General features: G+C 38.5%; 2 protein-coding genes across 2 annotated transcripts; one reads left to right on the forward strand and one right to left on the reverse strand.

Moving 5' to 3' along the window:
- The first annotated feature begins 8,026 nt into the window (after nt 1–8,026).
- On the forward strand, nt 8,027–9,739 carry LOC137936473 (DNA damage-repair/toleration protein DRT100-like). The gene has a single exon (XM_068781175.1). The coding sequence runs from the start codon at nt 8,195–8,197 to the stop codon at nt 9,296–9,298; it is 1,104 nt and encodes a 367-aa protein (XP_068637276.1). The 5' UTR covers nt 8,027–8,194; the 3' UTR covers nt 9,299–9,739.
- Nucleotides 9,740–11,799: 2,060 nt separating this feature from the next.
- Nucleotides 11,800–14,968, reverse strand: LOC137936471 (O-fucosyltransferase 20-like). Its single transcript, XM_068781174.1, has 6 exons — nt 14,385–14,968; nt 13,608–13,776; nt 13,014–13,103; nt 12,636–12,919; nt 12,296–12,554; nt 11,800–12,187 (listed from the first exon to the last, which is right to left on the reverse strand). Exons 1-6 carry the CDS (start codon nt 14,966–14,968, stop codon nt 11,945–11,947), a joined length of 1,629 nt encoding a protein of 542 aa, XP_068637275.1. The 3' UTR covers nt 11,800–11,944.
- Between the last annotated feature and the right edge of the window lie 697 nt (nt 14,969–15,665).

Here is a 15,665-nt window from a genome sequence, read left to right on the forward strand (position 1 = left end):
CCCTTAGTGAAATGGAGATGATTTTTAGGTCAAATTGTTTTAAAATAAACAAGATGGTATTTAAAGGAAAGGGGGGGCGTCGAGCGAGGGGGAGGTCGAAAGGGGACCCGAGAGGGGGGACCCGAGAGGGAAAACCCGAGGGGGGAAGGCAGCGTGAAGAGAAGGAAAAAGGGAGACCAAAAACAGAGTTTGTTTGACCGGAAACAGGGGAGGATCCGAGAGGAGTTCCCCACCGCCGTTCGCCGGGCCACCGTCGTCCACCACCATCCGGCAACCGAGAACAGACCCGAGGAGAGCTCGAGAGAGTCTCCATCGCGGCGAATTCGACGCTGCCATTCTTTGCTCGCCAGGCCGGGAGGGAATCCGAGAGGGCTTCTCCGGTGCCACTTCTTCTTTTCGACCATCCTCCGGCGTCGGTTACGTATTTCCGACCAGTCCCGGAGCTATTCCGACTCCAACCGAGACTCGAGAGAGCCGGTTGGAGAACGTCAGCTCTGTTTCGCTCTTCGCCGGACGTTACCTCTTTCCGTCGGCTTCTAACCGTCGTCGCCGGCGTCGTCTCTACCTCCGGCCACTCACTATTGCTACCCGACACCACCAATTTCCGGAAATCGCAGCACCCGTGAGAACGAGTTGCTGCCCGAGCGAGAGGAGGAAGAAGGGGAGTAATTCGTCATTATTGAATTTGATTTTTTATATGGTTTGAACTTAGGTTTTGAATGTTAATTGAATTTGATTTGATAATTAATTTTATTTAAGACTTGTTTTCTTGATATTTGATTAAATTAGTTAATTAGGGTAAGATTATAATTGAGGAGATTTTGGTATTTTGATCCGATTTCTGTCTTCAACTCTAGGCGCCCGAGAGGGGCTAGACGCAAGGATTGAGAAATCCGGATTCGTGGTTACGTGGCGCTCGAGAGAGGCACGAATCACGGTAAAATCCAGAGTTAACGTTTCCTGTTGTGCAAGTAGTTAATTAAATATATTGCTTGATAATTTAGGATATAATTAGTGTTTAGTTCATATTAATTCATCATATTTGGTTAGGCTAGTTGACTGAAGAATACACGAAATTCAATCCTCCCTGTGGATATGACCCTCGCTTACTGCTAGATTACATGAACGATTCGTACGCTTGCGAGGTATAAAAGTCGATGTAACTAAAATTCTACATCATTCTCCTCCTAACTTAGAGAATCAATCAACTTTTAAGGGCTTGTGGAAATGTCCACTTTTTTTTTTGTAGGAACAATTTCAATTTTGATTTACCTTAATTTGAACCAATTCTTGAGTAAAGTATTGTCCAATTTTAATGTGCTCGTACACGAAGTGTCACAATATATAAGATAAGGTTGAATGTTGAGTATCAAATACCTAAGTACCAAAAAAAAAAAATCTTTTACTACCACTAAGTGTATTTTTCTAGGATTGGATTGAAATCTCGTGCATAGGCAAAATTGTAAGCATAATGCACTAGCTTCCAAGAAAGATAGAGACCATAATATATTTCTATATATTTTGTGACTCCATGGATCTATTAAAGTCATCCTAGTCAACTTTCAAAAGTGTACTCATGGGAGTGCTAATAGGTTTCAAATGATATTTCTTTAAAGCATCCTTTTGTATGTTTTATATGCTTGTACTAATTCATGAACATTTAATTATCAGTTTGAACTGCTTAAAGTCCAAGGAAGAATTAAAGTTCACCCGTCGACTTCTTTTTTCATGACTTTAGCAAATTCTTCAAACAAAGAGGTGAACATAGAACCAAAAACAACATCATTCACATAGATCTAGAAAATAATCAAATCTTTTTCATGACTCATAATAAATAAGGTTTTATCCACACCTCATTTCTACCTATTTTTTTATAAGGATTCACTAAGTCATGAGCTCTAATAGCTCATTTCATACCATATGTTGACTTCAAGATTCCATTGTTTAAAGGTCTTCGACATTGGGTGATGAAGGAGAGAAGGAAAAGGGAGAAGAGGAGAAGAGGCGAAGCAAAGAAGGTGACAACTGAGAAGGAGAAAGGCAAGAGAGGATGAACATGTTGAAGAGAGAAAAAGGAGAAAGATTAGGGTTGTAGACTTGTGTCCTAACCCTCCCTCTTAAGCTTTAATTATAGAATTATTTAATTATTGTAGGACTTAACTTTTAAGAGTTCTACTTTGGGTGTAACTGGAATATGAATAATTGAATTTAATTTGAATACTATGTATTCTCTATATTACCAATAGAGACCCAATGTATTCAATTTATAACAATCGATGAATTATTTTTCTTCTCTAGAAATTCAACAAGGAAAAAAATGCTTATGTGGGCCTGCATCTAGCAACTCTTGGGATTCTATAGGTGTCGTCATAACAAATAATGCCTTTAAAAATATGCTTTGACTCTTTATCTTTTTCTTATTCTTGTTTTTATCCTGAACTTGAGTTATTAATGGTTAAATCTTTTAAACAATCTTCATTAACAATTAGATCAATCTTTACACCCAAATATACAAGTATACAATTAAATTATCAACGTTTACCAATCATATCTTAACCCCAAGTGAACTTAATGTTGGCCCATGTGGCTTCTCAAAAGGGGGTGAATTAATAATTACAAATTAAAATTTAACTAAGGCAAGAAAATGTAAAACATGTAATTTCAAAATAAAACCATTCACACACCATAGGGATAACACAAGATTTTTTGTTATCGATATTCTCCTATTGGTATTCACTACCCAAGAACCATTGTTTTGGAAAATTCTACTATTTTAGCTCTAATAGCTATAATTTATTCAAAGGGATTCCAATTCTGTCTAAGCCATGTATAGTTCAAGTACATGCTTTTATAATTAATCTCCCTAAGAGATTGACTAGATTCTAGCCCTAACTAGACTCTTTTTATCTAGATTACAATAAGTTCTAGATGAATATTTCACAAAAGAAAATACAAATAAAAGGTACACCCTTTACACTATTGATCCCAGGTTCTCCCATATTGCTTTTGATGATAACAAAACTTAATTAAATTAATAACTTACAAATCCAAAGTATTTCATATACTTTATCTTCAATAGTACTAAAACATTAAAGCCAAAATGAAGACCTCAAACACAATTGAAAGACATCTCTTGAAGAAGCACCCACAAGGAAGAAGACACCAAGAAGACTCGAGTTCAAACATCATAGACAAACATCTAAACTCAATCACTTTTTTTAAGAGAGTATTCTAACTCCTATTCCTTAAGTACTTGTGAAATCAGAGCTTTAAGATATAAATTGTATATAGACATGTTTAGAATCATTATACACATCACCTAGAAACATGTTAAAGCACTTACAGAGAAATTTCCACACTTTATACAATATACACTTATAATCTAACATTGGCATGATCAATCAGTCACTGATAATGACCGATTATCCAGAACTGTGCATGCCTGAAATATAAAGCATGATCAATCAACCATAGTCGATTATTCGATCATCTAGGACATGGCCATTTCATGTTATAACGCATGATCGATCATCCCTTAGAGATTGATCGATCATAGATGTCTAGGTAAGCAAAATTTTCATGGAATTATCGATTATCCCTCCAGATTGATCAATCAGTCAAAACCTTGTTAGTAAGAGACTTCAAGCATGATCGATCAAATAAAAATACAATGATTGATCCTACTTATATTGCACAACCAGAGGGAATCTTGATTGATTGATCAACTTAAATTTTTTGGACCAATGGTAACATATTGATTGATCAGTCCCTTAATTAATAAGTCGCAGTCTAACAAAAAAGAAGTTGTTATGATTGATTGATCAAACAATCAATTATCTGATTTTTGAAAATAGGAAAATAACAACTAGTTTGAGTTGGGGAAGCTATAAATACCCCCACCAAAGCATGAGTAAAGGAGTGGATAAGCATTTATTGGTATATGTTCAAGCCACAAACCTTTATCTCGCAAATTCCTACCAAAAATTGCTTTAGATAGAACCTTACTTTTGAAACACCTTCAATCTCTTTCAATTGTTCTTGCATACATCATAGTACGAGTTCTCTGATTTATTCACAACGTGCTATAAAGGAGGAAGCAACTTGAATCTCTCAAGGAGAAACATCTCTCAAAGTAATGGTGTAATTTTTCCTTTTCTTTTATGTATTTTTGAAAAATTCATCTAAATTTGTTAATCTAGATAGAAAAGCCTAGGTAGAGCTAGAATTTAGCAACAACCTCTTGGGGAGATTGTCTTTGTATAAAATCATGTATTGAGCTACACGTGGCCAAAGAGAGTCGGAATCTCTTTTGTAATTTTCTCAAGAAAGGGTTCTTGGACGGTGACTACCATTAGGGGAACGTCGATAACAAAAAAATTATTTGTCCTTGTGGTGTGTGCACTATTTATGTTGAATTACTTTTATGCATAATATTTTAATTACATGAACAAGATATATTTTAGTTTGAATTTATCAATTCGCCCATCTCATGAGAAGCTACAACATACACTTGGATAATACTTTCTCCTCGAGAGGCCCAAGCATCCTACTTTGCAACATAATGGAAAAAATAGGAGTTTGTTTAATGCATATGCAAAAGAAAGGAATATGTAAGTTTATCTAAAACGACTTTAAAATATGAGAATGAATGATTTTAAGTGCTTTAACATATTTAGAATTTATATATATAATAGTTTTAAAACTATATTGTATATCTTAAAGCTCCAAGTTTACATTGTACCTCGAATCGAAGGAGTTGAACAACTATCTTTTACATAGACTAATTTTCAACATATCTCATTAAATCCTAAACTTTTGTCTCTTCCATGGGTGTTTCTTCAAGATCATCTTTCCATGATGTTTGAGGTCTTTGAGAAGTTTGATTTGTTTTAAAATTTCAGACCTTGAAATTTATATTTCTTGAAGGAAAAGTATATGAAATACTTAATTTCCAATCTCAATTAAATTTTATTATCATATAAAGCAAGATGGGACAGGTTAAACACTTCAAACTTTAGATACTCATGTAACACAAATTGTAGGAAAACAGTTAAGATAAAAGTAAGTTCATTTTCCAAATCTCAGGAGTTATTCTGATTAGTGCAAGCTTCGCACGACTGTTTTTACTGACATCCTCCTTGGACATTTTCCTAATGTCTCGTTCTCATGACTAAGAAGAAAGTGAAATAATTAGATCAAGTGGCCATCTTTACTCTTCAAAAGTTTCGGTACCTTAAACCCTTGGTGCTTCTCCAACAGAATTCACAAGTCCTCAGTGAGAAATTTCCACTAGTTGATGCTATTTGGATGATTTCCTGCTTTGGTGAACTTGAACGCCACTGTATCTGTTTGACCATCTATCATGGCCTTGGAAGTTCACTTAGATGTTCTTAACCGCAACTTATGTAATTCTTTATTGTTAGTCACCTAATTTATTTATTTTTTGGTAGGCTTCTCTATCAAATACATTATTTTTTGTACTTCTTCACCTCTCAAGCTAAAGGTCAAAAGAATATGAAGATCCCAAAGACAAAACAATTATGGGAGAAGAAAAATCACACCCAGAAAAATGACAAAACTCCATACACCAATAAAAAAACAGGCGCAGTATGAAAAACTCTGCCAATTTTCAAATGCGGAAAAGAAGCCCAATTTTAGGGCTTGAAAAAGATATTGCTCAATTTTTAAGGGTAGCTTAGAAAAAATCACTACTTCGGTGAAAAATGAAAAGACTTAAAGTTGGATGTTAGGCGCACTTTTGATCTTTCAAAGTAGTGGGTTTATAGGTATTGGTCCGAAGTGAAGAAAAATAATAACAAATTGAAGACATACTAGAAGAACTCAAAGGTGTAAGTAAAATAACATCACTCATACTTCCGATGGAAGGAAGTGCAAAATGCATCACTCATACGTCCAAAACTGACTATTTAGATTTAGAATCTTCAGAAGGTGCACAATGCAACACTCATACTTCCACATCAAGCTTTAAAATTTAAAGAAAATAAGGAGATGCTCATCGAATTAATAGATTAATGAGAATGACTAGTTGCGACACAAGGAAAAAAGAAAACTTTTTCAAAACTTGCAAGACCAGAAATAAATTAAAGCCAATCATGGGCTGAAACATTCTGTTGAAATTTATGAAACATTAGCTTTGTTAAGGACGTATGGGATAGCAAATACAACAAAGACAAATAACAACTTGTTGGGATTAGAGGAGGAAACTTGAAGGAGTTTACAAAAAAAATATACTACTATGCTTAGACATTATTGTAAGTATCTAAATAGGAAACTTTCCTGAACGAAAAACAGTGTTAATTTCAAATTTAATCAGGAAACTTTGCCAGAAAAAAATGCTTTTAAAAAGGATTCGTGTTGGTGGAGACTTGCACTAGAGTTTGAAAATAAATAGGAGACTTAGGCAAAAAAAAAAAAAAGCAACTCAAGAAAGAAGGAAACAATCAAGCTTCAAATTCGGATTTCTACATGCAACAACTTCTAATATGACTTTCGATTCTTCTAATGTCAATATCTCTCACTAAAAAAATTGGATTTAGAAAAGATTTGTTGGGTTAGAAAATAGACTCACATATATTTCTTTTGACATATAATTCTTTCTATAAAGTATTGTTCTTGGTGGTACAAATCATCCCGAAAATTGAAGTTTATTGTTGCTGCTTGGAACTTTCCTGTTTCCTGTCCTTCATTGCTTTAGATGTCGATTTTTCTTTTTAGGAAACTCCGATTGTCAAAAAACAATTTTGTGTTAGAAACTAGACTCAATTGTTTTTCTAGAAATACATGATTTATAATATGGAAGGTTCTTTTATAACGGTACAAAATCCAAGGAAAAAACGAGTGCAAGAACAAGATCTCAATGAAAGAACCTTGTTTCTTCTTCTTCTTCTCCTTATACCATGTTATTTTCAAGAAGATAAAAGATGGAAGAAATTAGGGTTTATAGACCCTTCTCCCCCTTTGATAACTTATACAATATAAAAAATTACATCCATGTCCTTGCACCCCATAAACCTTAAGTATGTATTTTCTAAGTAAATTTTTTCCTAGAAAATAAGTAAAACCTAATTATACCTTCTAATAAAAAGAAAACCTAAAAGAAAGGCAAAGAATTCTTCAAAATAAAGTCATTATTTAGTTTAAAATTTACGATTCATCTCTATGCTTCCTCTTCCGGTTTCAGACAATGTGTAAATTCTTTGTCCTATGTTAAATATGGACTCTTCTATAGGATGGATCGGATTTATGCGAAACTTCAGCATGTTGAAATTCATATTTTTAAGTAGTTCTAGCTCTTTGTGAAACTAACAATCTTGTGGTTTCTTTTTAGAATGATATTTTGTTATTTGCTAGCGCAAAAAAGAAAAAAAAAAACTTTTGACATGAGATTCTATTATATAACGCCCTGTTGCCCACAAGATTGCCAATCAAAGTAATTTATTCTCAAGAATCTCGTTAATCATGGTTATTTTGATGCTTAGGGTGCATGCTTCAGTTGACTCCACTGACCATCTTCTACTTTGAAGGTCTACCCTTGAAGAGCAGGTTCTCCAAGTGATGATAGCTGGGGGTACAAACTGAATTGAAAAGGTCTCAAACGATCAATTCTCATCATTCTTGATGAAAAGGAGGAACCGTATCAATATCGGAGGCTTGATGACCATGTCTCTTTTTGCGCCATCAGTGAGTTAAAGTAACCGTTGTGGCAGGTGACAGCTCATGGTAGCTTTTAGGAATAGCATCGTAGTCGTGGCTGCAGTCCCATCCCAATTCTTATGAAAAAGGATTTTAAAATTTAAAGTCTAAAAAGTCAAGAGCTTCAATGCAGAGAGTAAAGTTCAAATAAATTTTCGAATTTAAAGATCGTATCACCTATCTTTATTGAATGATCAAGAAAGCTAAAAGAAGCTTTAAAAGATTAATTAAAATGCCGACTGAAAAGTTAGATTGGATCACGTATCAACAGCTAAAAAGCAAGACATAAATCTGGATCCAGGCCAGTGTAGAAATAGCCATGGCGTATTCCAGTTAGTCATCTTATTCATTCACTGCTATTTATCTTTCTCTTCAGATTTGATATTCGTTGCTGGTTAGATTCCCGCCCTAGAGAGTAAAAACAGTTCATTGTGGTGGATTTGTTATTCGTTACTCGCCGCAGAGAGAAAGAAGCTAGAAAATGAAGTCCACCCACGTCTTCGTCTCCCTTCTCCTGGTACTGGCCGTTACGCCGTTGGTGGTACAGGCGTGTCCACCGTCGGACCGGGCGGCGCTGCTGGCCTTCAAGGCCGCCCTCAAGGAGCCTTATCTTGGCATCTTTAACTCATGGACCGGCACTAACTGCTGCAAGAACTGGTATGGCGTCAGCTGCGACCCCAGCAACGGCCGTGTGGCTAACATTAACCTCCGCGGCGAGTCTGAGGATCCAATCTTCGAACGCGCGCACCGCGCCGGTGTCATGTACGGCTATATCTCCCTGCAAATCTGTAAGCTCGATCGTCTCACCAACATCGTCATTGCCGACTGGAAGAACATTACCGGGCCCATCCCTTCCTGCATCGCCTCGCTTCCTTTCCTTCGCGTTCTTGACCTCATCGGAAACAGACTCACCGGTCCCCTCCCTCGGGACATCGGAAGGCTGACTCATCTCACCGTGTTGAACGTTGCTGACAACCAGATCTCCGGAAGCATACCTACCTCCCTGGCCAACATTGCCGGCTTGATGCATATCGACCTCAGCAGTAACAGGATAACCGGGAAAATTCCTCAGAACTTTGGAAACCTGAAGATGCTCAGCAGAGCGCTTCTCAGTCGAAACCAGATTAGTGGACAGATCCCGAGCTCCATTTCAAAAATGTACCGCCTCGCTGACTTGGACCTCTCCATGAATCGGATCTCCGGCTCGATTCCGGCATCGCTTGGGCAAATGGCGGTGCTTTCGTCGCTATATTTGAACGGCAATCAGATCTCCGGCAGTATCCCGTCGACTCTGTTGCATAATTCAGGTCTGAGCATCTTGAACCTGAGCAAGAATGCGATCGACGGGCATATTCCGGACGCCTTCGGTCCTAGATCATACTTCACGTTGCTGGATCTCGCGTTCAATCGATTGTCAGGAAATATTCCCAGCTCGATTACCTCGGCTTCATACATAGGGCATCTGGATCTGAGTCATAACCAACTCTGCGGCCGGATTCCTAAGGGATCCCCCTTCGATCACCTAGAAGCTTCGTCCTTCGTTAACAACAACTGTCTCTGCGGAATGCCGCTTCGCAGGTGCTGATTTGTCGGTTGACACCGTCAAAACGAGCCACCGGGGCCAAAAGATCGCTTCTCGGCCACAACGCACGTTACGTTCCGCACTGCGCGATTGTAGAAGGCAAAAAAATCTTCTTCTGTTTTTTCGCATTTAATCTATGAAATGTGAAGTATATAATTGTAAACGAGATTATGTGCAACGTGACCGTAAAAGAAAAATAGAATATGCTGAAAAAAAAAAGTTCTATTACCCGAAGCAGGTCACCAACGACGATGCATGCCGTTCACATGGTGGATATCTCTGAGGAGCGGCCACAAATCCTCCATGGAAATGATGAAACAGAGAAGAGCGGTTTCAGCCATGTTAATCACAAGTAGACCATCAAAATCTTTCGATTATTAACCCGTATCTAGTGTAGAGATCTTTCACTTTCAATGCATTTTTTACTATTGCCATTTGTTTCTTACTAAGTTGAACCCAATGCAAGCTTTTCTATTTCGTGTTTTTTGCTAAAAACATAATCCCTTTAGTTATCGGATAAGATCCCATTGGATTTATCCCATGTTGTATTTATTTGTTCATATAAAAAATATGTTTTTTATTCTAAATTGTATAAATACCATCCTTAATCAATTGTAAAAGTGTAGTTCAACTCATCCTCCAATGTAGTTTAGTTCAATATCTAACATGGTATCAGAGCAAATCGACCTTCTGCATCTGCCATCCCTTTTTTATCGCTTTCTCTATCTCCCTAACGATGCACTCTCGATTCCGTCTACCTCTCCCTCTCCCCCTTCACCGTTGATATTAAGAAAATAAAAAAGACTTCTCTTCCCATTCTCTGCCTCTCCCTCCCTCCAACTTCGAAACTTTCCGTCGTTCTTCCTTTCGTCAAACTGCCAAATGTAGCAAGAACCTTCTCAACCTTCCTGATCCTTGCCGAATTCTCACCAATTCTGTCTGTCTCATCCTCTCTCACCCCCGTTGTTGCCTCCACCGCCGTCAACCTTCGTCGACCATCCGCAGTGACCGTCGTTATTCTTTCTCGTTGTTGCCGATCCAGAATCCCTTCCCACCATCGCCGTCAACCTTCACCGCTGCTACCGCCATCAGCTCTACAGACAACCAAAACTTTCACTTCTCTTCATCGGATGATGCACTCTCTTTGATTCTATCCGCCCCTACCGCTAATTGTGCCGCTACTTTTCCACATCTCTTCAAAGAACGATACACTTTATCCAATTCCGTCCGCCCCAGCCATTACCAGTGCCGCTATTCTTCTACATTTCTTCATCGGATGATGTGCTCTCTCTAATTCCATATGCCACAACTACTACCAATGTCGTTGCTCTTTTACATCTCTTTATCGGATGATGCGCTATCTCCGATTTTGTCCGCCCCAATTGCTACTAGTACCACTACACTTCCACATCTCTTCACCCGGAAACAAATCTCCTAACATAACCAATGCCAAGTTCATAGTGTAAGTTGCTAACAAACAAGATTGACCTCTCTAACAATGGTCTATCTTGAGGGGGTATGATAAGGGATAAACATAATCTTTTAGTTATCAGATAAGATCTCATTGGATTTATCCCATGTTGTATTTATATTTTCATGTAAAACTTATTTTTTCTATTCTAAATTGTATAAATATTATCCTTAATCAATTATAAAATGTGATTCAGTTCATTCTGTAACGTGGTTCAATTTAACATCTAATAATTAGGATAACTAGTCTTTGAAGATATGTCGTGGGATTGATACGTTAAATTTCATTTAGCACATAGTGTCGTAGCCTAACTCCTGTGCATATACTTGGTCTCAATTTTAAAAAGAATTATTTTGAGTCGTGAATAATTATGTTTTTTTAATTATCTAGTTCAAAATATTTAAATCAAGACCCACTAAAATATATCACTTAACTCGTTGCAACAACTACGTATATCTATTTATTTACCTGGATCTAATCTAATCTAATAAAATATAGTAAGGGAACGGGAGGGTCGAGTTTTTCTCGGAAACGGGCTCAGATAGCAACTCTTCCCGTGTAAATGGAAATTGAGAAAAAGAGGGGATGGAGCAACCAGAAACGGATTCAAATGAAATTTTCCTACTGGGAAAGGAAATCGGGATTCAGTTACTTATGGTAAGCATTCAATCTCTACTTAAACCGTTCCTCTGTTAACTACGTTCAATCTCTGCTTCACTCAGGTAAGTCCTCTCATCTTTTGTCTTTTTAAAATTATAATCACAAGAGGCAAAAGAAAAAAAAAAAAAATGGAGTACAACACAGTAGTTGGACAAGGATTTGATTACTTCAAACCCAATTTAATTTTTGTTGGATAATTGCTCAAATAACTTCTTTTCTCTTTAAGTACTATAGAAAGAATCGTCCGCAACAACAAACCATTCCCCTCAAAAGAATCATTACAAGATATATTACGCAAAAGAATTGCTAAGCTAACCGTAAACCTTCATGTTAGACTCAGAAATGAATATTATCCAGAGCTTCGGTGCCTGTAAGTAACCTGTAGTATATACAAGATTGCACGCCGAGGAGGCATGGGTACCCACGATGCCGCAGGACGCTTCTGGAGGTCCTTTTTTCCGTTCTGGATCACTACGGCCCCGACGTATTCGATTCTGCCGGTCATCGATTAACTCAACTCAATCATGCTTTGCTGTTCTTGTGTGTGAGACTTTGCACATGCATTCGGGGACTGGATATGCAATAATGTCCCTCCCAGGCTTGTTGGTCCTGATGTCCGGCTGACCTTGGGACCCCTGATGCAGCTCTTTTATGATCTTGTTAAACTCTGGTTCAGGAAGCGACGAATTCAAAAAGTACCGAAGCATCTGTCTCTTGTTGGGCGTTATATGCTTCTTGTGCCCTGCATATGCCCTCTGTCCCTGCATTAATCACAGCTTCAATGGTTATTACTCAAAAACAACTCGGAGCAATAAGGAGCAGCCGGGAAGAAGATGAAGAGCGGGGGCTTTCCATATATGGCAGGTTACCTGAATGGCATGACCCATGTTCCCTCCATGTGAATGCATGAAAACATCACTATTCTCAGCAACAATATGGTCGATGGCAGCAAGAAGTGAAGCTTTTTTGACAAAAGGTGCCAATTCACCAGGTAAGGAAAGCTTCTCCTTGTTATAAAAGTGAGGGAATTCTCTGGTCAGAGGCAGCAAAGCTTCTTCTCTCCCCAACGGATTTCCTCCTGCCCAATATATCCTTGCAGTTTTGGGAGCGCCAAGTGCTTTAAGAAGCCTGAACAAAATTTGACACAATAAATGAAACCTGACATGGTAATAGACAGAAAATTCCTAACAACCTCCGAGGCATATATACCTAGCAACCTCCAAGGCATTCAAGGGGCACAAGCCAGCAAGTTTCCGATCATGGTAAGTCATATTTGATCTTGCAGTAAGAAGTTCTGGTCTTAGCTTTCTTTCCTTGTTGATGATCTCATCGTACTCTGAACTTAAACCAGGTAGACAGCCAGTTCTCACCCAAACATCTTTTTCCATTCGCAAATGAAGAGCAATATAGGGACCCTTGCAACGCATCCTCTCAGCTAGCTTGTTGCCAAGCTCCAAAATGGGGCTTGCAAATCTCAAAGCATGGAAGGCCACCTGCAACATTTTAAAACTAGCTTTAGAAGATGTGAACAGGAAGTACCAAAAAAGCACTCAAAGAAAATAGGGTCACAGTAATGCTTGCAATTACTTTACACCGAAGCTTCTGCAGATCAGAAGGAAGATCCTTAGAGAGCCTGGAATCCAGTCCCCGAAGAAGAAGCACCCCTTCCTTGTTAAGCTGCAAGAAAACAGAAGCTGTCAGTGAAACTTTAACAATTACTTGATGAAAAGTTTTCTGTCTAGCTAGCATATCCACCAAATGCTAAAGATATAAAAACAGCAATGATCCTGGCCACATTTGACTGCATAAAGCCAAACTAGAGATCTAATGGATGAAATTTGATAAATTGCATCATAATTGGGATTGCATGACACTGAACAAGCAATCAAACAGCAGAGTTAATCTCCTGTCTATGTTCTCACTGTTTGAAACTACAACATCCTAGTTCTGTTTCCAGAACTTAAAATTTTGGAGATTTCAAACCAAGGTACCCTTTCAACCACAATCAAGATAAGGTCAGCTCTGATTCAGGTCAGTAGATCTTAACAATTCTTGATACCCTATAATCTGATGAATAACACATAACAGTTATCAATTTTGAATATATGTTTCTCAGAAAGAAACCCAGTAATCATAGTGGCAATAAATAAATTAGAAATTAGGAAGATTTTAGAACCTTACCCTCTTCTGATACCTAGCACGAATCCATCGGTCATCTACATGCAGAGGGGTCCGCTTCTCTTCCACTGGTCTTGACATCAGATGAGTAGATGGAAGAGAAGAAACTATGTGTATGTCATCAGCTAGAGTTTTCTTGAAATGCTCCAAGTCGAAAATGTCAGAAAATTCACTGAGAATGGAAAATGCAGAAGAAAAAAAAAATCAATTCCACAAAACAAATTCTACTACTTTTCTGTAACTAAAAAATCAACATCTTAGAACATACTAAAGAACATGAATTAATTCGGGAAAGATTCACTGAAGAGCAAAGCTACGAAAAGAAGACGCAAGATTAAAAGTTTCCGGAAAGGAAGATAGGGGCGAAAGAAAAGCTAACAGGAGAAGCGGTCGTTGTTGTCAGAAAATTATAAAGAAAATACTGAAACGTGAACTACTGAAAGACCTTAAATGCATTACTCTCAGAAAACAAAGAGTAGTAAAACAAAAGCAGACATTGTGGCACACAGCAGCTGAAGCCTACACCCATGAAATCTACCATGATTAATGAAGGCGAAAAAAAACGCTGAAAACGGAAGAATAAATGCACGTATAACATATCAAAGTCATTGAATTATACGTTTTCTACCCATTCTCACAAGAAAAAGAAAAAAGAAACAGAAAGAACAGGGCAAACCTTTCGAGTGCATGTTAATTTCAAAAGATAACTAGAAAGAAACTCAAGTACGCTGGGCAGCTCTAAAAAATATGAAACCCTCATTCTAAGTCCTCTTTCCTCACCTTTCATCTCCCCAAATGACGTTAACTTGCAGGACTGGTACAACTAGAGCAGCACCAAGAATGCGAGCTATCACAACAGCATCAACAATCTGATTCCGCTGCTGGTTAAGTCCTCCCGAGACCACTACCATCAGATACCTTGTCCGCTCCCTAGTGACGACCTCACTAGATTTCCTGTACTCATGACTGAAATTCAAACACGGATGGTAGCCTCGGCCATCCGGCTGCTTCCAGAACTCACTCTCCGTAGTGCTAATGTCCATCTTACCCTGACCCAGAAAAGCCGACCGTTGATCACCGCTGGAGATGGTTATCTGCGTTTGAGGAGTCAAACAGGGATACGGAGAGAAGGGAAGAATTGGCTCGACATCGAAGCTTAGCTTCAACATTCCAAGAAAGGCGAAGAGAAATAGAAATACGAAAACGAAACAAGAATTTTTTGCAGTGTACAAGAACCGATTGCATGGTTTTGATGACTTTTTAGGCGACAGAAGGAGATTCTGCAGAGAAGAAGACGAGAGAGAATGAATTATCTGAGAGGGGACTGAAATGTACGAAAGCTTGCTGTTCTTTGATTTCGCCATCGATGAGCCCGAGAAGAAGTTCTTTTCTCCGCCAGATGGATAACGAGAGTCACCGAGGGCGAGAGATAGAAACCTTGCGATGCAAGCTGCTCCGTAGAAGTTGCAGAGGGAGGACGAGACGGACAGAGAAAAGAAGCCCGACTTTAATAAGGAGGAAATGGTTGCAGGCGGCGGGAACGCGAAATACAGGACGCGTTCGTAGGCGAAACAATTTTGGCCGTGGACTAAACGGTGGGCCCGTTTGGTTAACTTCTCCGCTTAGATTCTTCCAGTACCCTACGATCAAAAGATGTATTAGAGTCCTAATCAAAAGAGAGTCGATAGTGGCTTGTTTGGAGTAGAATTCTATTTTAAATAAAACAGTGGCATAATTGTGAATTAAAACATTAAAACGTTGCTTAAAAAATCAAGAAAGGGCAAATGAGTCAATTAACGAGCCGGGAAAACCAAAGAGGGACCGGAAAGAGAGGATTTCCGATTCCGACATTTATGGACAAGGAACGTGTCACCTTGTGGTTTAGCCAGCTGTTTCCTAAACAAGCGTAGCTTTAACATGTGACTTTGCTCGCCGCCACCCATCGTATCCACTCCCACAACCTTTCCGGAACCGCTCGCCTTTCATATTTCGATCGAGGGCCCACATCCAGCTGGCTCTCTCTCTTTCCGGTCTCAGTCCACGTTGGCAATCCATGTGGCG

This window comes from Aristolochia californica, unplaced genomic scaffold (genome assembly GCF_029961685.1).
Source record: "Aristolochia californica isolate CCGP_79_NKW_82.1479 unplaced genomic scaffold, dmAriCali1.0.hap1 SCAF_7, whole genome shotgun sequence".
Taxonomy (NCBI): Eukaryota; Viridiplantae; Streptophyta; class Magnoliopsida; order Piperales; family Aristolochiaceae; genus Aristolochia; species Aristolochia californica.